We start from the raw sequence: 26,159 nt of genomic DNA on the forward strand, positions 1-26,159 counted from the left end.
CCAGTAGTTATGCAACGCGCTGCTAACACGCAGACAGCCGGGCGCGTGAGAGACTGAGCGAGCGCTTTCATTAAGAACTCCGAGAGCTCAGCAGGGTCTCTGCCATTTCACGTACAGAGCGCCAGAAATCACCCCGCTGCTAATGCTAAAAATAAAGCTTTCCTTTCACTGACGGATGTGGTGACTTGAAAGTTGTTTTGTGTTTACTTTTTTCACCTTCTTATTCTTTCCCCTCTCGGGGTTCCTGGGAAAAGGTCCCTGGCTTTTTCAAAGCTTGACAGGCTGATAGACAGGAATGGGTTCAAAGAGTCTGTAACCTTAACACACAGCTGTCTGAGGTTTTCCTGATCATACAGGCAGATACATGTGGACTGAAAACAAGAGTCAGGTAGCCTGTTTCATATAATAAGAGTCATTCCTCAGGTAAAACCAACATTTTGGCGATTAGAAGATATGCATCGAACCTGATTGTTGTCATTGTATTTTTATTTAATACTTTATTTCATATTAAATGGTTTAAAAAAGTCAATCTATAATCATTTCGTTAATAAAAACGAACAGTTTATCTAAATTGATAACTAATGTCAGGCTTTATCAGAACGTTGGCGCCCCCTGTAGGAGATATTTATGTTTTACATAAACTATGGATAGCTCACTCACTTTAACTTTGAAATAATAAATGTTTTATTTTATCATTCCCACATAGTGTGCAGAAATGTCTAAAATAGAAAAGCTGCCACACACAGACATGCCACAACACAAAAACAAGAATTATCAAGAATGGCCAGTCATTTTGGGTAGACTGGTTTTGGGGAAACTTTCTTTAGTTCTTCACCTGGTAAGCACCTGATTGGACATTTGAAGCAGCGCTGCTTTAACTGTCCAATCATATGACAATAAGGTGCGGCATCGAACAGCGCTGCTTTCACTGTCCAATCAGCTGCGAATAAGGTGGGGCATTAGACCAGATTCACCGGGAGCGAGTGAGAGCGACAATCTGCTTGGACTCAACAACACGATATCGGTATGTAAATAATCCCGTGCACTTGTTTTTTTGGGCTCGTCGCTGGGTTAAACACAGGACCGTCGACTTAATTTGCCTATCAATCTTTGTAATATATTCACAGATATATATTCAGGGTTAAATGTTTAAGTTACATTAGTTAACGTGAAACTATGCGTCTCCCAGTGTTGCAACAGGTTGTTGTAAGCGCGTGTGCTTTGTTTATATAGGTAGCATTATATATGTAATACATGGCAAAAAGTTATCAAATGTCCGAATACACTGATCGAAGAAGTTTTTATGTGAAGCTAATGTGATGAAGAGACCTTTCTAGTTGTTTTTGTGCCATTGTTACGTGTTGAAGCCTGTTTTACTCATTTGATAACATCACAGCAGATTATTGTTGTATGTTCAGCATATGAATCTGAGTTGACAATGAAAGGAAACGATCATATCAGTATATACTGTTGTGATATGCAAACCTTTAATATTCTTACTTGGTGTTCTTGAAAAATAATTTTAATTAGACCTATAATAATAACTCTCAGTACTTTTTGTTGTTTCACTCTCTGCAATCTGGTGCATTTACATAATGCATGGTTATCTATTATTGTATACATGTATGCCCCCACTTCTGCATATTCACAAGAAGGGTTCACCAGTGATTTTAAAGAATCTGCAGTCACTTATTTTAACAACAAAACCAGTTTTCAACAAATAATACACAAGCTGCTCAATATGGGACTTTCTTGAACTAATATGAGATAGTTTTATCATCTTTTCGTAATTTTTTGATATCGTTTATAACCCCCCAAACCTATGAAATCAGAATTAGAGTAATTTTTAGTGTTAGTTTTAAAGCAATCTTCAGTTCAGTTTTAGTGGAAAAAAAATGGATCTTAAAATTTTGAAGACTCATGCTGCACTGCATAGGTTTGTGTCCAATCAAACACTTGCTATCAGTTCATGAATTTAAAAGGGAATGCACCATTTGAAATAGGAATTGTGCTTGTCAAGCTAATTCACGGCTCTTTAATGAAGGTAGTTGAATAATGTTTTTGTAACTGCAGTAACTAGTAACTAAAGTACTTTGGCAGAAACTGTGCTTACCATGGTAAACGTTTGTAAGAGGTGTTCAGTTCCTCAGGGGATGATAAATCCAACTGCTGTGAAAAGCATGTGGAGGTGGCGGCAGTGTTTTTGATGTTTTGTACAGGTATGTGAATAACATGGAGCTTTTCTCTTGCTGTGAGTCATGGCTAGATCTGGGCTTGTACAGTTTGCTTTTGTCTACGTAAAAACGCACACCTTAAATATCCATGTCCTTGTTGGGATTTACCAGACTACAAAGCATCACTCAGAAATGAATCAAGACATAATGTAATATTATCCTTTGTCCTACATTGCAAAACCTGCCCACAATTCCACCTACCTCTGTGAAAATACTCTTATTCACTGGCTCATTGTGAAGGTTTGCGTATGGCAATGATAAATGTATATTTTACCTGTCTACATTAACTCAATTATAGTCTCGCTCACTATGTATAGAAAAGAAAGTTTGTAGTTGTCAGTGTTCATCTTTGTATACGGGCAGTGTTACCGCAGGGCATTTGGTGTATTATCCGAGGGGAAATGTTCTTCATTACTGCATTCATCTGTCCCAGGTGGTGGATTGACCTCTTTACCTATACATGGATTTAGTTACTGATATTTGTTTTTACTCATTCTGCTTGTTTTGGAGCTGATGGCCATGTCTTTGAAGACTGAGCGCAGCAGGATTTTTTGGTAGAGCGTCTGGAGACTATGGTGTTATTCATGTGAGCTTCACTACTCTGTAAATAGTTTTTTTTTCGTGTGAATTTGGCATGAAGCTGATCACTTTTGGGAAGCAAGGGATGTAGGCACTTTTTTTTATAACTTTTTGTTGTCTTTTGGTGCAGGGCTGAGTTTTAGTGTGGCATCTCAGTAAGCCCACTCCATGAGGTGAGGCTTTAGGGAATGACGGGGTCTGTCCTGCTAGGCACAGTAGGGGACACTGCAGGAGCTAAGGAACTTCTTTTCTGTGCTAGTGGATGATCTGACTCCTCACTGGCCCCTTAAACTTGTTGGTCTTAAAGCCAGGAATCGTTAATGCCATGGTTGGTGAGGCAGGAGATTGTATATATGTATATATATATATATATATATATATATATATATATATATATATATATATATATATATATATATATATATATATATATATATATATATATATATATATACTTTGGATCATTGCTTTTGGCCCAATAAGAGGCTGAACTGAGCCCTGTTGACTCGGTGTCTAGATGGTGACCACTATGTATTTTTGAGGTCTAGCTGTGACTTGAAATAGCAGATCTACCACATAGATAACAACTGTTTGTTCCTACATCTCTGGACACTTTGGACACAGTTTTTCCTGTTTGATCTGTTTGTCTTTACTCCTAGCCACCTTTTTTTTTTTTTATAAAGTGTTAAAACTTGGACTGTGTGAGGCAAACTCACTGTGACTGTGAGCGCTGACAGCAGGAAATTATGCAGTGTCTGAAAGCACAGTCCGAATGATGATGCCATGCATGATCATGAGCTCTCGGATGGCTGTGCGAGAGAGAGATTTGCAGACCAGTTCTGCCAAACGTCCCAATATTGTGCACATATCTTGTGGACGCCTGCATGCACCACTGACATAACTGACAGAACGATGGAGCCCAAGCCCGTTGGAGTCTGAGAAGTGGATGGGAGTTTTGTAAGATTTTGCAGCTGCAAACATCAGTGTTGCTTTTAAAATTCTGGCTATACACTCTAAAGGCTTCAGACAGAGTGGAAATGGCCAGAATGAAAATATTTCAGAAAAAAATTTAAATAAAGTCAGATGGGACAACTTTATTTGTATGTGTGATTTTGTAAAGATTTGAATATATCAAACAGGTTCACAAATCTCACAGACCCAGACTCATCAGTGAGTAAATGGTTTGACTCTTGACTGAGTAGACTTTTTTTTTTTTTTTTTACAGCTTTTTTTTTTTCTGTTCAAATCTGTTATCTGACTCAAGATAAACCAGGAACTAATAACAATTACTGTGATGTTTACATTAGGTAATTTGTCTGTTTGTTTAGTTAAAAAATTATAATTACAGGTTTGTAAAAAAAAAAAAAAAATTATTAAATTGGAAAAAAAGTTATAGCATAGTGTAAAATAATAAAAAAAATTATATTTTAAATCATTATTTTCAAAAAGACCCATTTATAATTAGAAGTTTTTAAGTTTTTAATGCTAGTTTTCAGGCCATTTTACAACAAATGTATATATATATATATATATATATATATATATATATATATATGTATGTATGTATGTATGTATGTATGTATGTGTATATATATATATAATTAACATATATATATATATATATATATATATATATATATATATATATATATATATATATATATATATATATATATAATTTTTTTAGTAACAATACATTCAAACAAAAAATTCAAATACTCAATGATATCATTTTTTAATAGTCAAATGACTGGCCAAGAGATGGCTGAAGATATGGAGCTTATTGCATCCAAACTATTGAGTTTTTCAATAAACAGTGGGTGATGTGCAATGTTGAATGAATCTAGTTGGAGGGAGGTGCTTGCTTTGTTTGGTGTGAAATAGGGGGCTGAGAAAGGGTAGCTAGCATGCAGCCGGATTGTGAATGCAAAGGAGAGATTTACCAGAACAAAAACATGTTACAGAATTGGCCCCAATTTACCAGATTGTTCAGCACATCCAAGTGTGTTTCCTCTATGAACGTGTGCTTCCTGCAGGGTCTGGATTTAGGTTAGAAAATCGCCCCTCTCTGATGTGGAAAAATCCTGATCACAATGGCCTATGAGCTTTGTCACTGTGCTTTTCCTCTTTTGTGACATTTGAAGGGCATTTGTGACTTTTTGGTGGTGCACACTTAATAATACATTAGGGAGCTGTGATCCTTGACTCTTGAAGCTTTGATTTTGAATTTTTTTTTTTTTTTAAACGCACTGCTTTTATGTCTCCTCTTTGTATGATGTTTGATCGGAGTAGCCAGAGGGGCTGTAGTAGCTATTTGGGTTATAAATGGTTTTCAGTTGTCAGACATTTATCAGTAGTCCTTCCTGTGGCTTTGCACTGCCTCCATCCTGTTTTAAAGGGCCCTGTTGAGGCATGTTGTTTTCTGTTTGGCAGTCAAAAACACTTACACAAGCCTTCTGTGTTTACTGCTGTCATTACTTGCTGTGGAGATATTTATTTTGCCTAGACAATACATGTCGTCCTTGAGTTTTCCATTCTCTGTCTCTTATTTTATTCCTGTAGCAATGGTTGTTTATTTGTGGTATCACAGCCTCAAATTTGCAGTCTTTTTGTGTTCTCAACAACAAGCACTACTCAACAAAAGAACATAACTCATCCTGTAAAGCCAGAGAAGAACTGACTGATTGAGTTAGTTCTCCTCTGGCTTCACGGGATGAGTTATGTTTTACTTTTTGTCATGTCAACTGTGTGGTTACACCACTGATTCCTGAAACTCATACTGATTCCTGAAACTGATTTTTTGCCATTCACACTGATTCACATCTGCACCAAATCAGCATATTTAAATGAATACTGAATGGTCATATGCCACTAAAGACTGCTGAAAATTCAGCTTTCCCATCACAGGAATAAACTCCATTTTAAAATATATTCAGGTGTAATTATTTTTTTTAACTAATATTTAAAATATTACAGGTTTTTAAGATTCATTGATGTTTCAAAAACATTTCATTTTGCTTCTTGTTTTAATTTTTGTTTGTCCGTTCTAACTGTTTGGTCAAAGGTCAAAAGGTCCATTTTAAATTAAAATTAATTTTGTGGTACCTTTATCAAATTAGATCAAATCCTAATGAATGGAAATCCTAATGGTTCTCTCTTCTTAAGCCTTTCTAGGTGGGCATGGAGTCCAAGATTTGGGGGGAGTGAGACGACGTTACAAGGTACAAAACACAGGACAGGACAACTCCCATGGCTGCTACAGCCAGTGGCAGAACTGATCCCAGACCAGGCTGGGTTGCTTTTTCAGATGAGGAGTCACAGGCAGGTCAGTACAAACATAGTCTTTACTTAGAGTTACAAGTTGTTTTCTGAGTTTAATTCTCATGGATCAAACCTACAGTAAGTATTAGAATGTGTACCTTGAATCCTCTGTTGATGAATGTCTGCAAAGTTTTCTATTTGACCAGTCAGTGACAGATCATAGTCAGGGCAGAAGCCATACTGAATCTTATGCATGTGCAGGCTGTGAGGGATAGACTATATAGTGTATACAGGTATAAAAGTACTAATATGAAAACTCGCTACTTTCAAAACAAGTGTTATGGAGTTTTTGTCTAGGGAAAGATGTTTGGCAGCTGCACTATTGGCATGATGTTAAACAACAGTATAATTCCACATATCCCTCATAGCCTTGTATCATTTTTGTAAAAATTTAATATGGTGCTACCCTGACAAATGTCATGCCTGATGTTGGATGGTTGAATGATGCTTTAGATGGCAAAGAAAAAGCTCTAGAAGTTCTTGTCTAATTGAAATAGAAACTCAGGACTTTATGTGCACCATTTGTAAGGAATTATAAAGACATGTAACCTTTTTTGCTGAGTGTCTGAGTTTGTGTTCAGACCTTTCTGTGAGATTCCTGCATCCTGAGGTCATTGCTCCATAGTGATTACTGCGGGAACAGTCCACAGTTCTTGCACCCTGCTAGATTTAACATTTAACTGTGACCTTTTTACTGAGAAGAGGCTGTATTTCTCTAACTGTGTTTCTTATTCTGGTCCAAAGATGAGGACCACCTCCAGCCCTCTTCAGATCAGCCTGTGCAGGACTCTGCTACTTGGACAGAAGTACCATGTGTGTCTGGTCAGGAAGCAGAACAGCTGAATTCCTGGATTCAGTTTGATGACAAACCATGGTCACCCTCTCCTCCCCCGCCATCACAGGTAAAAGGTATGAGAACAACTTAAATATGTTTTTTATTGCATGGAAGTTGGAATCTAACCGTGAGATGCACATACTGTGCTCCCAAATGCATGTTCAGGGTTCAGTACAGTACAATACAATCCATCATCTCTCAGTTCATTAAAAAAGCCTGACAATACAAGAAAACAGAGCAGTGCAATGCACACAGTTTCAAAAGGGGTCATATCATAAGGAAACAAACAAAATCAGAAAAGCAGAGCAAAATCGTCTGAGAAAAGAGCTTAAAGTACTCTAAGGTTAACACACACACACAGTGCTGCATGAAAGTTTGCAAACCCTTTACAGTTTTCAATATTTCTGCATAAATATGACCCAAAACATCATCAGATTTTCGCACAAGTGAAAGTAAACAAAGAAAAACCAATCAAACAATTTAGATGAAAATATTTACTTTTTAATATTTACTACAATTATCCAGTGTTACATATCTGTGTTTGCAAAAGGATGTGAATTATTGCTTTCAGTATCTGGTGTTGGCCCCCCTTTCCTGCAGTAACTGCAGTTTAACATTTCTTGTAACTGCTGATCAGTACAACACAATGACTTGTAGGAATATTAGCCTGTTTCTCAGTACAAAAACCCCTTCTACTCTATGATGATAGTGTCCTCCTATGAACAACTAGCTTCAGCTGTCCTGGCCCAGATGAAGTAAAACAGGGCCAAACCATGATATTACCACCACTATGTTTCACAGATGAGATAAGGTTCTTCTGCTGGAATGCAGTGTGTTCTTTTTTCCAAACATATCGCTTCTCATTCATTTAAAACTTAAAGTTCTATTTTGCTCTCATCCATCCACAACACATGTCTCCAGTAGTCCTGTGTTTGTCCACATGCTCTTCAGGAAACATCACTGATGGTGGTCTCGTGAACTTGAACATCAGCCAATGTGAGAAAGGCGCTTAGTTGCTTAGAAGTCCTCGTGGACTATTACAAGTCTTGCTCTTGGAGTGATCTTTGATGGTGGATAAATCCTGGGGAGGGAAAGAGTGGTTTCGAATTTCCTCCATTTGTACACCATCTGTCTGACGGTGGATTTGTGGTGTTCAAACACTTTATAGATGGTTTTGATGGGGTCTCACTGTCTACTTTCAGGACTTGGGTCATATTTATGCAGAAATATAGACATTCCAAAAGGTTCACAAACTTACACATATTTGAGTTCATGGAAGAGTTTATGTAAGTGCATGTATGACTTCCACATTTCTGCTTTTAAACCTTGAAGTGCATTTCCTCTGTTTCATAACAATAGTCAAAATAGTTTCATAATGATACTCAAAATAAACTCAAAGTAATGGGTGACAGATGTTTCCTCAACAAATGAATGTATAGTCATGTGATTTATGATATTGACAAATCTCCTGGCGCAGCCTGGGATTATACGTTGCTTAAAGGCACAATAGCAACCTTGCTGTGCCAGCCTTGAGCTTCGGACAATTAAACCACACCCATTTCGGTAAGAATTTCCCAATGCTTCCAGTATTCCAGAGAAACATTATTTTACTGATTTATACAACGAGTTGACTCAGTTGAGTTGGACTTAAAATGGTCTGTGTCACTTCCTTTAGGCCCAGTGCTTGGTCTAGTCTTGTCGGTCTCTGTGTTTATCTCTGTCTGTCTTCTTTTTGCACACATTGACTCACCCACCCCCACTCTTGTCGAAAACCCAGCAACTTTGCCAGCAACTCTTTCCCAGGAAATCTCCTGTGAGAGGCCGAGTGCAGCAACATGCAAATGGCCAAACCCTTCAAACCCTAATTAAAGCCATAAGCAGAGTTTTCATCTCAGCTGTTGTTGCTCTTGCATGAAATCTGCCTTAGGATGAAGTCAAGGGTGCAGCCAGTCTATCATTCCTCCATAATGTGTTCACTAAGAGATCAAGCCTGGGTTTGTTAAAGTACTTCTTATTTAGTCCGATTACAGGGGCTGTCCAACATGATTTCAGGTTTGATGCCTTAATTCCCATGTGTGGTCTAGGCCAGGGGAAGCTTTAGCAGCCAGAAAGCCAGTGTCTGATGTAGGGTTTATCCAACCACAGTGTCTTACATTATTTATATTCAAATGCATCCAGATTGATATCACTTTGGATTGACTGAATACTTAATTAATTATTACTTTAATTATTTTATAAAACAACAAAGATGAGTAGTGAAAGCAATGCTTTTTTTATGCTAATGCAGCAGAAACCTAATAAGAAATAAGTATATTGTGAACATAATGTGTTAAAAAAAAAACCATTCAGAGCACATATGGATCCATCTAAAGTTGTTTGTGGTGAAATCAGAGGTTTGGGAACTCTCAGGAAAAGGAGTGTTAGGTGGAGTAATCCCACATGCACACTTGTTTTCTTTTCTTATAGACTGAGAGTTTTATTAAAATCTTTCAAACTATTTATTTGAATGACTGAGATTCCACTCATCAGTGGCAAGACAGCTATATGAAAATATAGAGATTTGAGTTTTTGGAATCAGTTCAAATTCAGTTTATTATTTTGAGGGAAGAGTTTTAATCACTTGGCAAGTGATATTTTTTTATCATGCACGGCATTATTCCTTAGCTGACTGTACTTTTATGTGAACAACCTGATGATGCAGTAGTGTCATGCTTAGACATCATCTTTTTTTGTTTTTGTGATACTTAGATGATCTATATACATTCTAAATTCATCGCTGTAATGACTTGCATGATAAATCTTATGTACCTCTGCATCCATTTCAACCTGTAACCTTGTAAAATGTTCAAGTTCGTCTTTATGTTGTACTTTTTTAAGTAGGTCATAGTTTTAAATAACTACATTTGTGAATTTTTAACTGAGCTCCAGAAAAAAAAGCACGCGGCTGGATTTGTTGCTAGGCAGTGAACACATCCTGTGTTTGGGATGTTTTTGAATCCCAATTGTTTAATTAAGCATCAGCAGTGCCTACATGTATTTAAAGAACTGGAAGTATGTCATCTGAGTTTACATATTTACTCCAACCTGAATCTAAAACATCATTTGTGTAGTACTACTGTATTCTCTCTATCATTGTTTCAAAGCGTTCTACTACACAGTATTTTATAACGTAAGTAATATGTCCTCTGATAGTAATTACAGCAGTGTTAATTAAAATCATTGAGTAGATTGATTCGATTGTTTGACGAGGCTGATATAAATCAGTATGCTATGTTATCTCGCCTCACCCTTGATGTTTAATCCTTTTACTAAAGCACTTTTCCCCACTGTGAATATTTAATAGTCTCTCGTTCCTAATTCAGTGATAACACCTGTTCATTAGCGACACACATTTACGGTATTCACACACACATAACAGAGTTGTGCACCATTTAGAATCAAAAATGACAATGCCTTCAGATTCCAACTCAACTCCTGAATTACAGTCGTTTAATTTCAGGAAATTAAAATGGAATGAAATGCAAATAAATTAATGGAAATATTTATCGACACTATCATTCAAAAGTTTGGGGGGGGCATTAAGATTTTATTATTTTTATTTAAAAAAATATATATACAAATTATTGCATACAATAAGGCAAGGATGCATTAAATTGATCAAAAGCTTAATGATTTCTATTATAAATATTTATTTATATTATTTTTAATAATTTAATATTGTTCTTTGTCATGGTTTCCACAAAAATATTAAGCAGCTCAACTGTTCTCAGAATTGATAATAATAAGAAATGTTTCTTGAGCACCAAATCCGCATATTAGAATGATTTCTGAAGTATAATGTGACACTAAAGACTGGAGTAACGGCTGCTGAAAATTTAGCTTTTCATCATAGGAATTAATGACAATTTAAAAGCTCTTAAAATATAGAACAGTGACTTTAAAGTGTAATAATAATTCACATCGTACAATATTACAATATGATAAATGCTTCCTTAGTGAGAAATATATAAAAAATCTTACCAACCACAAATTGTTTAAAATTAATGTATGTTAATATATTTATTATAAAAAATAAATGGCATACACGTGGATTATGTGTGTGTGTGTGTGTGTGTGTGTCTATATATATATATATATATTAGACCTGCATGAGTGAAATCCTTTAACACAAATTTCTTTGTGAACTTTTTCTTTTTAAATGCAGAATTTTTACCTGTTTGTGAAGATAGCAGTTGTTTTATGCCTGTATATCCTAAATCTATATCTCTAAAGACAGTTGTTTTATTGAAGGTCCGAGGCACAGCATTTGCTCTTCGGCCAGTTTCTGGAGTGCCGTTCCCCCATCAGAGAGCAGCTGGACCACCCAATCAGAGGAGCAGAGCTCCGTGAGCATGGGGGCGTCTTCCTGTGACCTGCCCTCACTTAACACTGAAGAGCCACCCAGTCAAACACCCTCCTGTCCCACCTCTACCAGTGAGTACCACACACACAGAGTCAGACCTGCTAAGTTAATAAATGGGTAACTCTCATCAGTCGAACATCTGTAAGTGGCGGTTTTATATCCACCCAGTGCCTCAAACAGTAATTAAAGTCTGTCCCCTCGTGAGAAGACAGAAGGTAGTGAGAATTGCACAGGAAATGCTTCACACGCTGAATTATCCATCAATAAATCCCTTCCGTTGCTCAGCACAGCCTTCGGGGTCGAATCCAGGAACGCAGAACGCAGGTGGAATGAAAAGACGGCGTCTTTTTGTGGCGTAGTAAATGATGGAGGAATCTGGACAAATAAATTCACACGCTCTTTGACAGCTGCTCCTCAGACGCTCCTCTCGTGTGAGTGATGGTGGCTCTGAAGGAACGCTGTGCTGATTTGAGGCAGGACGCTCTCTCTCGCAGGTAATTTGTGGCAGAGCGGTTAGCGCTCCTGCACGATCCATCTCAGGCCTCTCGCCTCGGCCCTCCAGCAATAGCTCACTCAGACCAGGGTTTCTATGGAAACAAGAGAGGGTGAGGTGCTTAAGACGGTTTTATTTATTAAAATGCAGCATGCTTCATTTCTCAGGCTGTGGGAAGATGGAGTCACTGCAAGAGAATTTTCACTCCAGGCAGGAGTGAATAGAAGTGCATATTGAGTGTTAGTTAAAGCAAATGTTACAGTAAATAGTCAAGTGTGTAATTATGCCGAGCTACACTGGAGTTTGGTCATGTTTGAGCTTGTAAGAAAAGGAAAACAGTGATGCAAAAAACTTTTTTTTTCTTAAATAAAGAAAAGACAATATAAAAGCAACAAAAATATTAAGTAGCACAGCTGATTTCAGCATTAATAATTAAACAAAAATTAGCAGCAGATCAGCATATTAGAATGATTTCTGAAGGATCATGTAACACTGAAGACTGCAGTAAAATTATTAAAATATAATATAGAATTAGATTAAATTGTATTAATACTTTACAATATTACTGTTTTTTTTACTGCATTTTTTATCAAATCAGTACAGCCGTAGTGAGCACACTTGAATAGCAGCATAAGGGAATGGATAATTAATCATTTAAAAAAAATGTTTTGCGATGATGATTTTGTTAGAATGTGGTTTGATGGATGTTGGTTACTACTTACTCAAAAGATACTATTCTCATGTCTCTGTTCTTTTGATTTTGCTATTTTCATCCATTGTATTGGCCTCTAGGTGAAATAAATAAAAAAAGTCGGATGACACTGAAAAGTAGTAGTGCCCTTGTCTTCATCAAACCTGGAGATCTGAGATTCATTCATGCCTGTAGTACAAAAGGTCTAGTTACATGTGAGTTTTTAATATTGAGGAGTATGTTTGAGCAATAGCAATCATTATCAATAAGTTTCTGTAGCAGCATTTGTTTTTTTATTTTCCAGATGATCTGTCTGTGCGAGATACCATTAGACGTCAAATTGTTTGAAACTCTGCTAACCCTACCCATTCTCACCCTACCCAGTGGCCTTTGCTCCTTCCCTTAGTGTGTTGAAGGGTACGCTGCTAAAACCTGGCAGTAGGGCGCCGTTCTGTTTGTTTTCCTTTCAGCATGTGACCCTTGGGTGTTGTTCCATGATTGTTTATTTACAGCTGAACTGAGTGCAAATTTGTGTGTAATTGCTGATTATTTGTGTACATAGTTCTTCTCTGCTGTAATTTGTTTGAGCTGCATTCACTGTTTGTATACATTGCACATGGCTTGTGTCTATCTGCACACATTGACTTGTGTCAGCTTTAAGCTCTATTTGTTAAATCTCGCCCTTTATGTGACTTATATCTGTTCGTGAATGAAACATTATAGTTATGAATGTTTCATTGTAAGTCGAGACTATTGGTAACGAATGAATACGATTGTTTATGCAGCTGTATGGTGCAAGCCAGGTCTTTACGAAAGCTTCGTCAGGCTAATTTACAGGCACAGATGGCTAATGATGTTCTTTATGAGGATGTGCAGTGCATTTGATATACAATGCACATTTTAAGTTCCTTCTCATTCCATTTCCAGTGATTCATAAGAATGCTGTTTTCCATAGTGATGTAATGGGTGTGTGTGTGTGTGTGCGTGCGGTCAATAGAGGAACAGAAAGCATGTGTGAATGTGGTTTTGTCATATCCAAATGCACCCACACAGAAGGCCATTGTCATTAGTTAGCAAATCTCTACAGAGAACAGCAGAAGTTACTGTAATCTCAGATCAGCAGAGGTTATAGAGTAGAGCAACAGCTTGTTTAAGAGCACATCCTGCTGGGATTCTCACATGCTTCCTCACCGTCTGTGACCTTTGACCCCTGCAAATGTCCTCATGAAAAAACCCGCCTCCTGTGACTCACACCTGCAGCTATCACTCCGCTTCACATTATGGGAAAGCTCTGCCTGTCAGAGATGACACTTCCACTGTGTGTTTTCTCACCAACATGGTTTGGTGAGTTTCAAACGGGACACATCATGGAATGTCTTTAGGGTTTAAAATATATAGTTTGCATTTACATAAAGCTGTCTAAAAGCTAACATGTTCTAAAATAAAGAATCATGTTTTTTTATTTTTTGTAGGGCTGGTAAGGGATTCAAATTTAATAATACATTTTATTATTATTACTATGTAAATAATACATTATTACTTTATTGATATGATACTCTAAATAATAAACTAAAACTGCTAGTAGGTGGTGGTAAATGTCTTTATGATTAAGCCATATAGTCATTTATTCATTCATTTGATTCGTTCAAATGGCTGATTCATTCAAGAGTGAAGTAAATGATTCTTTATGATTGGTCCATTTAATCATTAAGCTTGTTCGACTAGAAGCGGATCATCACCATTGATTGGTACCACAAGCGACGACTCTGCATGCTTTTGAATCGTTCTTTCAGTACTTTGATGCTCCGCTTCAAACCCAACGTATCTATGGCAAGTGGTTCAACGAACCAAATGGTCACCTAATTCATTCAAAACGTGCATTAAGAAATAAAATGCCACTGTGTGTTGCTCAAGGACTTATAGTTCTGATTTGTCTTTGTTTCCATTGGAAAATTGAGCAAAACAGACAACATTGTCTAAAATAACACATCATTTGGTGACTTTAAGGTTTAGAGTAATGGTAAAATATGATCATTTAACGTTAATATTACAGTAAGACTCTCAATTTGATGAGAATGTAAGGGAAAATGAATGGGTGCACAGTAACTCTGAAGTTATCCCCAGTTAAGGCTCTGGTTTAGAAGGACTGACCTGAAACCAGCAAAATAAAGGTCAGTAGCTTAGTGTTGAAAGGATTGAGAGATCTCAAAGCAGATCAAGACTTCAGTGCAAACACAACCTGTCAACCATTTGTCTCGGCTCCTAAGTTTGCAGTCAGATGGCAGTTGTCTTGCACATTTTGTAACTGTAAAAAGTAGTTGTTTGTTGCACACCATCATGCTATTGATGAGTCAGTTTCAGACAGTGTCATATTTCCTCGTCTTCTCTTTTATATGGTAGATGATTGAGATATTCAAAGGACAGAATCACTTCTCCACATGGTTACAGACAAACATGAGACAACACACAAAATGTTTCTGAACTTGTTTTCGACCAATTATATTTCCAAGAATGCCTTTCTCTGCGAGTGTTGAGATGTGGTTTCTGTAAAGACAGCTACCTGTCAAAAAATGTAGACTCCTCCTGTGAAGGAGGCAGGCTGGGAGGCAGACCAACAGGCATCTACATGTCTGTGCGGGCACTTCATGGAGAGAACGAGGTCATGTGACCTGCTTTTTTTAATGCATGGTGCCGTAGAGAAGCCTTACAATTGGTGTCCCATCTGTTTCCTCTCTTTAGCACCTGGACTCTTGAATCTGCTGTACTGGTGAGTCTTTTTCTTCACATTGTTGCATTGTGACAGACATTGCACAGAGTTTTGACTTATAAATGCTTGTGGTAGTTGCTGAGTTTTCATTTAGCCATTCTTTCTTCCTCTTTTAAGAAATATGTTATCTTTTTATGCTGATTATGCATATATTTGTCTTTCAGTTCTGTATTTTAAAACTGGGTAGTGTTTAAAAGGGTTTTTAAAAAAGAGCTGGGTGAGAGCATTTGTTGGAGTCTCACTTGGCATTGCTTGTATAGCCTCAGGATCAGCGCTCTATCCATGCTGAGTTTTACTTGGTATGAAATACCAGTAAGTTGATGCTTGGCAACAAGATTTTGCTTTCACGATTTACTCCGTAAAACAGACTCTCTAGAATGCCAAAAATTGCTGTTTTCTTCCTTTTTTCTCGTCCCATTATATTTCTCGTCCAAATATAAGATACATTTTCTTCATAAGCAAAGTTGTGTTAGATGTTTTTTGTTATAAGCATAAACCTCACTAAACTGTTACTGATTTATGCTTGTAAATGTAAAATGTCAGAATGTCATTTTTTTTTATTTAAAATATATTTGAAAAAACTAAACAATGTATGCATATGCATATCAATCATTCTTGTTTTAAGAATGTTTACTTTATTCAAAAACAATTAAATGCTGATTAATACGTGTTGCAGTGAATGCTAGTGTTCTGCAATTAAACTGTCTCTTTGTTGGAATAAAAAATAGAGATAAGTAGGAAAAAATCTAGAAATGCTAATTTAACTTTAACTTAAGTGAACCTTGAACAATTGTTCTGATGGTTGCAATTTTATCTTACCCTCTGGCTGATTTGATGTATCCCTTGTAAGAACATGAACAAACATGCTTTGGAGGTGCGCAGACGATGTTCATAAGTATTCATATTTAGGGCATTGCATTTTTTTCTGAGCTGGGATAATCTTTTAACCTTCTCCCTCCAGGGCTGATAAGATATGAGCCTTGAAATCAGAGTCTTTTTATGTTTTTGGCTGCTTCTGTGTGTGCAAATGTCTTGTATTGTAGTCTTTTAATATTTTCTGTTATAGTAATTGTTTCAGCTGATTTGTAGTGTGATGAACCCTGTTGAACTAATATGAGAAGATTAACAAAGCCACAAGCCATAGTGCCAACACTCTCACACATTTAATAAGCAATGTTTTAAGAGACTGGAAAGAGCTTGGCCTGAACAATTCAAGTATAAATAAGGCCCATAGCTTTATTAGTTGTTTATTGAATTTTAGTTTCTATAAAATTGTTGTTTGTGAGTTGAGTGTGTCAGAGTGTGTTTATGCATGCTCTTGTTGCATAGTGCAGTCATTCTAGTTTCAGCATGTGAGACAGACCATTCAGTGCTTTGTTGCATTGGCAGAGAAAGCAGGTCTGAGGTGGGGAATGCTGGTGCCTAGCAACAGGTAAAAACTGTCTCTCTAATTTGGCATGGGAGAACTAGAACATATAAGAGTTTGAGCTTGGTTCAAAAGAGCAGAAGGATTCATTTATTAATGATTTGTTTCTTTTCTTTAGCTATCATTCTTGCTTATGCTTTTTTGCAGGTTCATTCACAATTATTGAACGTCCCAGCTTCAGATGAAAAGTGTTTATATGACATTTAAAAAACTGTTTTACTGTTTTAGTGGGACAGATGACCTTGGTGTGACTAAAAAGAAATTGATTTCAATTATCCCATTGTTATAGATCCATTTTGTCCTAGTGAAACTGACTGAACAAGACTGAAAACTTCATTATTCTTTAGTCAATCAAACCTCTTTTTATAAAATATTAGTATATCTATATTGAAATTAATAAATAGCATGTTGAAGGAGAGAGAAAGTATTCAAATGCATGCTTATGAATTGTGGTTGATAGGAATCTGCCTTCTTCCTGTTAGTGGAAATGTCTTTCAGTCGTTTCTTGGTTTGGACCAAAATAATCCAACCATTGTGACTCTCATTAGGTTTCAGAAATAGGCTCAACGGACACTGGAAAATCCGAGGAGGTCATCTGTTTTCTTGTTTATAAGATTATGTCTGCCTCTTATATATGACATGCTTTTTTCCTGCTCAAATTTCATCTAAAAGTGTTGAAATAGCTCTGTATTCTTTTTTTATTGATAGATTCTTCTGTGTGCCAAGATGATGAAGGAATGAACATGGATTCATTCAACTGGACAGCAAACAACCAACACACTAATGGCCAATCTTATGTCACCTCCAACCGCTTTGCCAGCTGGGTTACCTTTGATGATGATGAGGACTCAGTTTTCCAACCTCCAGGGAAACAGTCTAATATAAAACTGGATAACCTCAACAATTCTCCTCTGCAGGATGCCAACAGCAACCTGATTTCCTCTTCCTTTTGTGGCCAGATGACAGAGAGACACATTCTGGACCTGACCCCTGATGGCACCAACTCCATCTTTGAGTTTAATAACACACTATCAAACAGCAACGTTCCTTACAACAAGAAGAACCCTTTCCTGGATGATGAGCTCTTGAACCTACAACCTTCTCCTATTAACCCTTTCAGTGCCTATTTTGACAAAACAGACCGCAAAACGTCCCAAGGCATTGGCTTGTGTCAGGAGATACCAGATGTGTCCACATTCAGCTCACCGTTTTTTGAGGATCAAGATGCTGATATCAAAAGGGAATCCATTATGTTTTTCTCATCTAAGAAAGACTCTGTTGTTGGAAAAGATAGTATCTCATCAGGCTCCCCTATAGATGGTCTGGATCAGCTCAGGAATATTCACATTTCTGACCCTGACCATGATGGTAGTTCTACTCTACCAGATAGTCCAGTGGAGGAAGTTTACTCTGATGATTCTACCTACAAACCAGACCATATGACGCCCAAGGATGGCTGGCCCATGCTGCTGCGCATCCCAGAGAAGAAGAACATTATGTCCTCACGTCACTGGGGACCAATATTTGTCAGGTTGACGAACAGTGGCAAGCTGCGACTTTTCTATGAGAAAGGGCTGGAAAAGCCCTTCAAAGAGTTCCAGCTAAACTCCCAGCATGAGATATCTGAACCCAAGCTCCAGAACTATGACGAGAATGGCCGTGTTCATACCATCAGTGTAGACCATGTGGTCTACAAAGAGAAGAGGAAGATCCAGCCCAAGGTCACAGTGGTTCATATGCCTGTGAGAGAGCAAGCGGTGAAGCTTGGGACAACCAACTATGAAGACTTCTTGAGCTTTCAACATGCTCTGCAGGAGAGCCTTGTGGGCCTCTCTGTGGATCAAGAAGGTCTTAATTGGCCAACGACTTACACTGAGGAGGAGATCCACATAGAGGTGAGGGATAACTTCTATGGGATTGTCTCCAAAGGGGACAGCCGTATCTTAGAGCAGCTAGTTTTGACCCGAGTGAGCATGCTAGCCTTCTTGAATGGATCTCCACCTTGCAGTATCGGCCTCAATGATGTCCAGGTCAAAGGTAAAGAGGTGGTTTCCCGGCATGACATAATTTCCAACACAACGTCACGTTGGATTCAACTGCGGGATTGTCGACTGCATGAGTGTGCAGACCAGTTAGAGTTTGCAGAGTCCCATGCTATTACGTTTAGCCCACCGGTTGGTCGCCGCTTTGAGCTTTTGCGTTTCCGAACACCGTTTGCTGAAAAAACCCTTCCCTTCACTCTGAGAACAGTCGCTTCTGTCAAAGGTGCGGAAGTGGAGGTGCAGTCCTGGCTGGTGATGTCAACTGGGTTTTCATCCAATCGGGATCCTTTAACATTAATACCATGTGAGAATGTTGCTATCCGTTACCCCATACCGGAAATTTGGGCAAAAAACTTTAAACGAGAGAGTGTGACGGGAGAGAAGTCCCTGAAGGCTCGCTTCAATAAAGGAGCCAGTTTTGGTTCGACCAGCACTTCAGGGTCCGAACCCGCCATGAGGGTCACGATCGGCACAGCGAAATACGAACAGGCCTTCAGGTCTGTGGTGTGGAGGATCAGTCGCCTGCCAGACAAGAACTCAGGTGGGAACTTGGAGGTGGTCAAAATGTCATATTGTGGAACAACAGGAATTAACTTAAAGGGATAGTTACCGAAGATGAAAACTCTGTCATTAATTACTCCTCCTCATGTAATTCCAAGCAAAATTAAGATATTTTTGATGCACTCTGAAAGCTCTCAGCAAGTATCCTTTCATGAACAAGGCTCAGAAACGTAGTAAGGAGATTGTTAAAATAATCCATGTGACATCAGTAGTTCAACCGTAATTTTACAAAGCTACAAGAATACTTTTTGTGCACAAAGAAAACAAAAAATAACGACTTTATTCAACAATTTGTGTTCTCCGCATCACCCTGGCTCCATTTTGGAGAGTATCACATACATAACGTATGCTGCTCTGTGTCAGCTGCAACGTATGTGGATACATGGTTTACATTGTTTTGCTTAGATCTGAATGTAAACAATGCATCCACGTACATACGTTGTGTACATTACGTATGTGATACTCTCCAAAATGCCACTAAAGGGTGACGCGGAGGAGACAAAGTTGAAAAAAAGTATTTTTTTTTTCTTTGTGCACAAAAAGTATTATTGTAGCTTCATAAAATTATGTTTAAACCACTGATGTTACATTGAATATTTTAATGATGTAATGATGCCTTGATCGTGTAAGGATACTTGGTCTCTATGGGAGGGTCAGAGAGCTCTCGAAATGCATCAAAAATATCTTAATTTGTGTTCTGAAAAATGAACAAAGGTCTTAGGGGTTTGGAACAATATGTAGGGAATAATTGGACAATTTTCATTTTTGGGTGAACTATCCCTTTAAGAGTTTTTGAATGCAAAAATACTGTCCTGTGTTGTTCTAAAGTTTACAAGATATTTTGAAGTCAAATAGTAACCAATAATTGCTGTCACTTTTGAGTACTCATGCACATCCCTAATGTCACATGTTTTTTTGTCAGTTTAGTGACCTACAAATTGAAATATTTAGATATGGCATTAGTGTAGCAATAGCCATGATACAGTCTCTACATTCAGGTCAAACTACCTTGTTTTTCCCAGTAACTCTTATGCAATTGCATATGCAAAAAGTTGTTTAAGAACTGTTTTATTTTATCTAGTCATTTCATCACATGGATGTAGATAATGTAGGTCTAGTCAGTAAATTAACCAACAAATGTAACTTTTTCTTAGTCTTACGGTATAATGGTGCCTTGTATAAAAAGATTTTGAAATAATGCTAATATTTGAAAATTATACTATTATTTAAGTGTTTGTCTTTCACTATAGTCATGATAATAATATCAGTATAGATAGTAGTTAAATATTTTTATATTTTGGTGCTGCTGAATAATTCATAACAACTTCCAAATCACAATGCTGTGGTAAAAGCCATGCCTCTTAATGCAGTATTGACTCCCAAAGCTAGTGCAGTGGTGTAAAACTCTTTTATCCTGTTTGTAGATTTTCTTTTGTCATAGTATTTGCATCTTTTTTTTCTGTCAATGGCCAGTGCTTTAGGCTTTTCAATAGTATATCAGCAGGGATCCCCTCCTCCTGCATGAGTCTGATTGGTTAGACAAAACTCACGCTGTCATCATCTGTTAATTCACAGCCTCACAGTCTGACATCCTTTAAGCTTTGCAATTCAGCTTTTTCCTCAAACGATTTTTTCTTTCTCTAAAATACACTCTTCTGTAAAACCATGTTTCAAAGAATGATATGCAAAAAATATAGAGAAAAATAATTTAATAAATCATTTCCTCACCCATAATACTTTTTCTTCTATAGAACACAAAAGGAGAATCTCAAATTCTCAAAAGGACACAAAGGCACTATGTATTTCAGAAGTAGTTCATATGACTTGTGAGCTACTTTTTGCAAGTTATTTACATCATAATTAGGTTCAAGTTAAAAATTTGCATTTTCTTTGCATATTCAAGTTTTGCCATTAAGACGAACACAAACCAATGCTGTTTGGCATCATTCATCTGAAGAAAATCATTTTTCATCACTTTCCTCAGTTCATTTGAGCAGAATTGAGGACAATTCTATGCTAATGTTAATTATGCATATCTACACTGGTCAGTTCCAGTGGTTTACGTCATCTAAAAAGTCCTCTAGTGACTTGCATTAATTAATTATTAGTGTTAATATTGCATACATTACATTAATATGGTTGTGGATGGTATTTTTTGCAGCACTGGGACATCCTCATACTTTCTACTGTCATTTGGAGCTGGGATCAGATTGGGAGGTGCCTCCTAAGTTTGAGTGCCTAGTCGAGGTTGAGTTTGACATGCCCTCTGCTTCTGCGTCCAAAACCACCGTTCGCTCTTTGTCCGTGGGGGACAGAACTGACTTGAAGAAATGGATCACCTACAAATCACATTTCTCCTATCAGGTATTCTGTCTGTGTGTGTGTGTGTGTTAGGGGGGAGGGTGAAGTAGCTGTGCCACCTTTTGCTCAACTTGTCCTCCAGGCAAGGAGGAATGAGGTCAAACTAACACACTACTATATTTCAGTTATCTGCTATCAACTGAAAGTGTCGTAAAAATGTAAATAAACTAAAATAAATAAACCCCTGCTGTCCCTATTTGAACCCCTGCTGATTTTGTAAGTTTGCCCACTTACAAACAAAATGAAGGGTCTGTAATATTTCTGGTAGGTTTATCTTAACAGATAGAATACCAACCAAAAAAAAAAAAAAAACACATTATATAAAGGTTAGAAATTGATTTGCATTTCAGTGAAATAAGTATTTGATCCCCTACCAACAGTTTGCCAAAGAACATGATTCATTAACTCGACTCGCCATGTTTGGATGGCGAGAAAAGCTGACTATGACCCCAAGAACACCATCCCTACAGTCAAGCACAGAGGTGGAAACATTATGCTTTGGGGCTGTTATTCTGCTAAGTGCTTCACTGCATTGAGGGGCAAATGGATAGGGCCATGTACTGTAATATCTTGGAGAAGATCCTCATTCCCTCAGCCAGAACACTGAAGATGGGTCATAGATGGGTCTTCCAGCATGACAATAATCCGAAACATACATACCTACAAGGCAACAAAAGAGTGGCCCAAGAAGAAGCACATTAAGGTCATGGAGTGGCCTAGCCAGTCTCCAGACCTCAGTCCTATAGAAGAACTGAAACTTCAAGTTGCCAAACAACAGCCAAGAAACCTCAAGGCTTTAGAGAGGATCTGTAAATCCCTCCTGAAATGTGTGCAAACCTGGTGACCAACTAAAAAAAAGGTCAAACTTCTGTGCTTGCCAACAAGGGATTTTTATTATTAGAAATGAAATAAACATTAACCGAAATCAACAAACTATGTTTTAATTCAACTAGTTCCCAAGGCAAAGTTTTTTAATTTAATTTTATTAAAATTTAGTGTTAGTGTAGTAGTGATTAAAGCTGTTTAAACCAGGTTTTGTTATACACCTTTCCTCACCCTAAGTATTACACTTTAGAAAACCAGGAATTTAATTTGGATATTAAGTGGTGATTTTCAAACCCTTCGGGCTATCTGATTTAGCCTGAGCTAAATGTCATGTACCCTGTGACAAAGCCACTGAAAGACAAGTTGTCACCCTCAAGCAACCTGCTGTGTCAGCTGCCAGAGCTTGTTTTCCCTACTGCATTCCAAACATGTCATTAAGGTGGCTGGAGCTGTTTTCTACAAACATCTGTTCCCATTACTGTTCAGCAGCCACACGGAGTGATTTATCACTGAGCAGAGGTGTGCAACAAACAGCAGGACGGCAGGAACAAGATGTAAAACTCTGCCTATAACCTCAGTATAGGAATGACAGAGAAACCTGCTGATGAAGCATCTCGCTGTATATGATAAATGCAGCATAGCTGTGGGGCAAGACAGAGGCAGCAGGTGTCTGAAACCCCGGTGAGGTCAGTCATGGGCAGATGAGAGCAGGTGATGCTTGAAATTAAGTTGTTATGTTTACACTAGGTTATTAGTCCCGACTTCCTTTTCTTGTGAGCGACTGCCTCCTTCTGGCTAATGTTTGCTCCTACTCGACTTCTTACTTGCACTTGCCTTTGTTGTCCTGTAGGTGGCAGTGGAGCAGAAGAATGAGGGCACATCGGACAGTCCTGAGAAGGAGCAACCAGGCCGGTGTGCTCAACAGTGAGGAACCAGGAAGAGAGGGCGGTTTAAGGCTTGCACTTGTTGAACGACAGAAAGTTCAACCCTAAACTGGGGTAGTTTTCGTTTACAATTTTTAGTTTCCTTTTTGCAAAGATTACGTGTAATATTGACATAAGATTAGAAGTAAGATTTGATATGCAAAAAGGGATCCCTTGCAACACTACAGTATATTCCCACATCTCTGAAAGCATTGCATGTCCAAATATTTCAAGAATATGATTTGCTATTGCTATTAATTGTATTTTATTGACATGGAAATCGGGCTTTGTCTACAAGGCGAGTAACTCTCAATCATCTCATAAAGTAATCTACTTTGCATTAAACGATGCAGCGGTTATGGTTTGTTTTAGCTGCAGATATCACATAAATGTTGTGTACATTTTTCTGTATATTTTGGCCTATGAAGAGTCATTTGTGTAGTGTTACCAAGTGAGTATCTTTTCAGTTAACTTTGTACAGAGGATAACTAGGGACTAGTTAACTAACACATTTCAGGGGTTTTTATTTTATTTTAATTAGAAAACAAACAAGTAAACCTCACTAAATTCTAATTACAAATACATTTTAGGAAAATTAAAGGAACCAGTAAGAATTGTTTACCTTAGATTTGTTTATCGGTCTCTTTTTTTTAATGAATATTTAATAGAAGCAATGAAAATTCCAAATGAAAATATGATTCAGATTCAGTTAATTTGTTCACTTTTTTTCTTTGGGTTTTGTTTGCCACACACACACGCGCGCACACACACATAGAATCAAATCTGTGTAGCTGCAAATATGTTCAAGTCTTTAATCATAGTACTTCAGTGAGGGAAAATATTGCGAATGTACTACTTTGCATTTCTTGATGAGCTAATGAGTTTTTTTATTTTATTTTTTTAACTGAGTTTAACCATTAAAGTGCCCCCATTATGGTTAATGAAAGGATTATATTTTGATTATATTTTGCGGGCTCAGGAATAGTGCGGTTAGAGGGTGCATAACGACAGCAAAGGGGGGCGCTCGCAAGCACCCGTTTGAATACTGAAATGATGAATGTGACACACTACGGTCTCGTGGACTTAACAGTGATGCGCATTCGGTGGACATTTGTAAGGCCGAAAGTGCACATGAAGTGTTCCATTTGGGACACGGCCAGTTAACTTTATACACAGTGCACTTTGAGATTTAAAACTTTGCAGGATGTTTTCATTCAATTAGAGTGTGTTACACACTGTATGAAAGGTCATTTTCAAAAATCCATAATAGGGGCACTTTAAGTAGGTTCAAAAGCTGTCATAATAACTAAAGAAAGCTTGAACTTTGTAAAACTAGCAACTACTACTGTCATTTTTCTTCACATTTCTTGTCAGGTTTATGTTCTGTTGATTTAACCAATTGTTGTTTTACTGATTTTTACTGATAAGAAATACATGTTTAAAAAAAAATAATATTTAAGTTTACATTTCCCAAATAATATTTGTCCATTATTTTTTGTTACATTTTTATTTCATGTGTTGTTGTTTTGGTTTTGGGAGTCACAGTTGATTTGATTGTTCATTGCACAAACCTTGTATTAATCAAGAATTAATTAGAAAATGACAAATGACATTTTTTTTTAATTGTAATTTAACATGATGACGATTTAAGATTGATCTGTTTTGTCCTATAATGCAGAGGAAAACATTTAATAGAACTATAAATTGCCTGATGATGGGATCTCACACTGTTAAACAAAAAAAAGGATAATCTTGTCTGCTTTTTGTTTAATTATTTGACTTTTTTTTTTTTTTTTTTTTTTCTATAAATGCAGTTCTGCAATATTAGAATGCTTCTGTTAATACTGACACTTTGATATTGGGCAAATACATATTTCGCAATAGTGTCTTCAATTTCATTTACTGTGTCTTAAAGAGGTTTTTGTTTGTTGCAGGATTGGTTGATTATTTTGTTGGTTCTGGGTTGGATTTCTTTGTTCATTTTTAGGAATATCTGTTCATATAATATAGTTTTATAAGTTTTCCCGTCTTCCACATAATTGTAATTCCACTAACATCAATCACTCAGTCAGTAATCATTTATCAGCTGGATGGCATGCATATAATAAAGTATATTTGATTTGGGGGAAAAATAATTTTGTTATTTAATACAGAAAAAAGTTCTCACTTGTATTTTGATTTTGTGGATGCCTATGCCTTTTGTTTTAAGACTTTGAAAAGATATTTCCTATACATCACAATTTAATTGGGTTATATGAACAAACATGAACATTTTAATGAAATGCATGACCCACAAAACAGGTTACACGTCACAGGAGCAGAAACCCACATGTTAGTATAGACATTAAATATTCATATCTTGTTTTTGTACTTAGGTGGATGGCTCTCAAAAAACCTGTCAAGTGCTTCACCAAAGTTTTTTTCTACCTATGAATTGGAATAGAAAAAAAAAACATGTGTATAGTACAATTTTACATGTGCTTACATTGCAACAGTGTGATTTATGTTACCATCTAATTTTCTCTATGGCAGACAGATGTCCAAAATAACTTATTTTCTTGCTTTTGCACAGTGTTATTTTAAAGGCGTGATTCAACAATTTGCTGGGATAATGATTTAAGAGAAAGCAGGTTTGAATGCTCGACTATTCAGTCATCATTTTGCATTAAAAAGTAACAGAACTAGGGTTTTACCTATCA

General features: G+C 37.1%; 1 protein-coding gene across 5 annotated transcripts; it reads left to right on the forward strand.

Moving 5' to 3' along the window:
• The first annotated feature begins 964 nt into the window (after positions 1 to 964).
• On the forward strand, positions 965 to 25,592 carry LOC113117410 (stonin-2-like). Of its 5 annotated transcripts, none has more exons than XM_026286061.1 (7): positions 965 to 1,024; positions 5,988 to 6,138; positions 6,879 to 7,043; positions 11,260 to 11,442; positions 17,457 to 19,331; positions 21,513 to 21,715; positions 23,388 to 25,592. In XM_026286061.1, exons 2-7 carry the CDS (start codon positions 6,063 to 6,065, stop codon positions 23,463 to 23,465), a joined length of 2,580 nt encoding a protein of 859 aa, XP_026141846.1. In that variant the 5' UTR covers positions 965 to 1,024; positions 5,988 to 6,062; the 3' UTR covers positions 23,466 to 25,592. The 5 variants fall into 5 exon arrangements, with proteins under 5 accessions (XP_026141846.1, XP_026141845.1, XP_026141847.1 ...); XM_026286060.1 differs by having other exon boundaries at positions 966 to 1,024; positions 5,979 to 6,138; XM_026286062.1 differs by lacking the exons at positions 965 to 1,024; positions 5,988 to 6,138 and having other exon boundaries at positions 6,882 to 7,036.
• Positions 25,593 to 26,159: the final 567 nt, after the last annotated feature.

Source organism: Carassius auratus, chromosome 17 (genome assembly GCF_003368295.1).
Source record: "Carassius auratus strain Wakin chromosome 17, ASM336829v1, whole genome shotgun sequence".
NCBI classification, from domain to species: Eukaryota; Metazoa; Chordata; class Actinopteri; order Cypriniformes; family Cyprinidae; genus Carassius; species Carassius auratus.

What these genes read in the sequence shown, in the direction of transcription:
- LOC113117410 (XM_026286061.1), top strand. Translation starts at nt 6,063, where the DNA reads ATGGCTGCTACAGCCAGTGGCAGAACTGATCCCAGACCAGGCTGGGTT. An exon ending in CCCGCCATCACAGGTAAAAG is followed by an intron (nt 7,044 to 11,259) that starts GTATGAGAACAA and finishes GTTTTATTGAAG; the next exon opens with GTCCGAGGCACAGCATTTGC. An exon ending in AATCACATTTCTCCTATCAG is followed by an intron (nt 21,716 to 23,387) that starts GTATTCTGTCTG and finishes GTTGTCCTGTAG; the next exon opens with GTGGCAGTGGAGCAGAAGAA.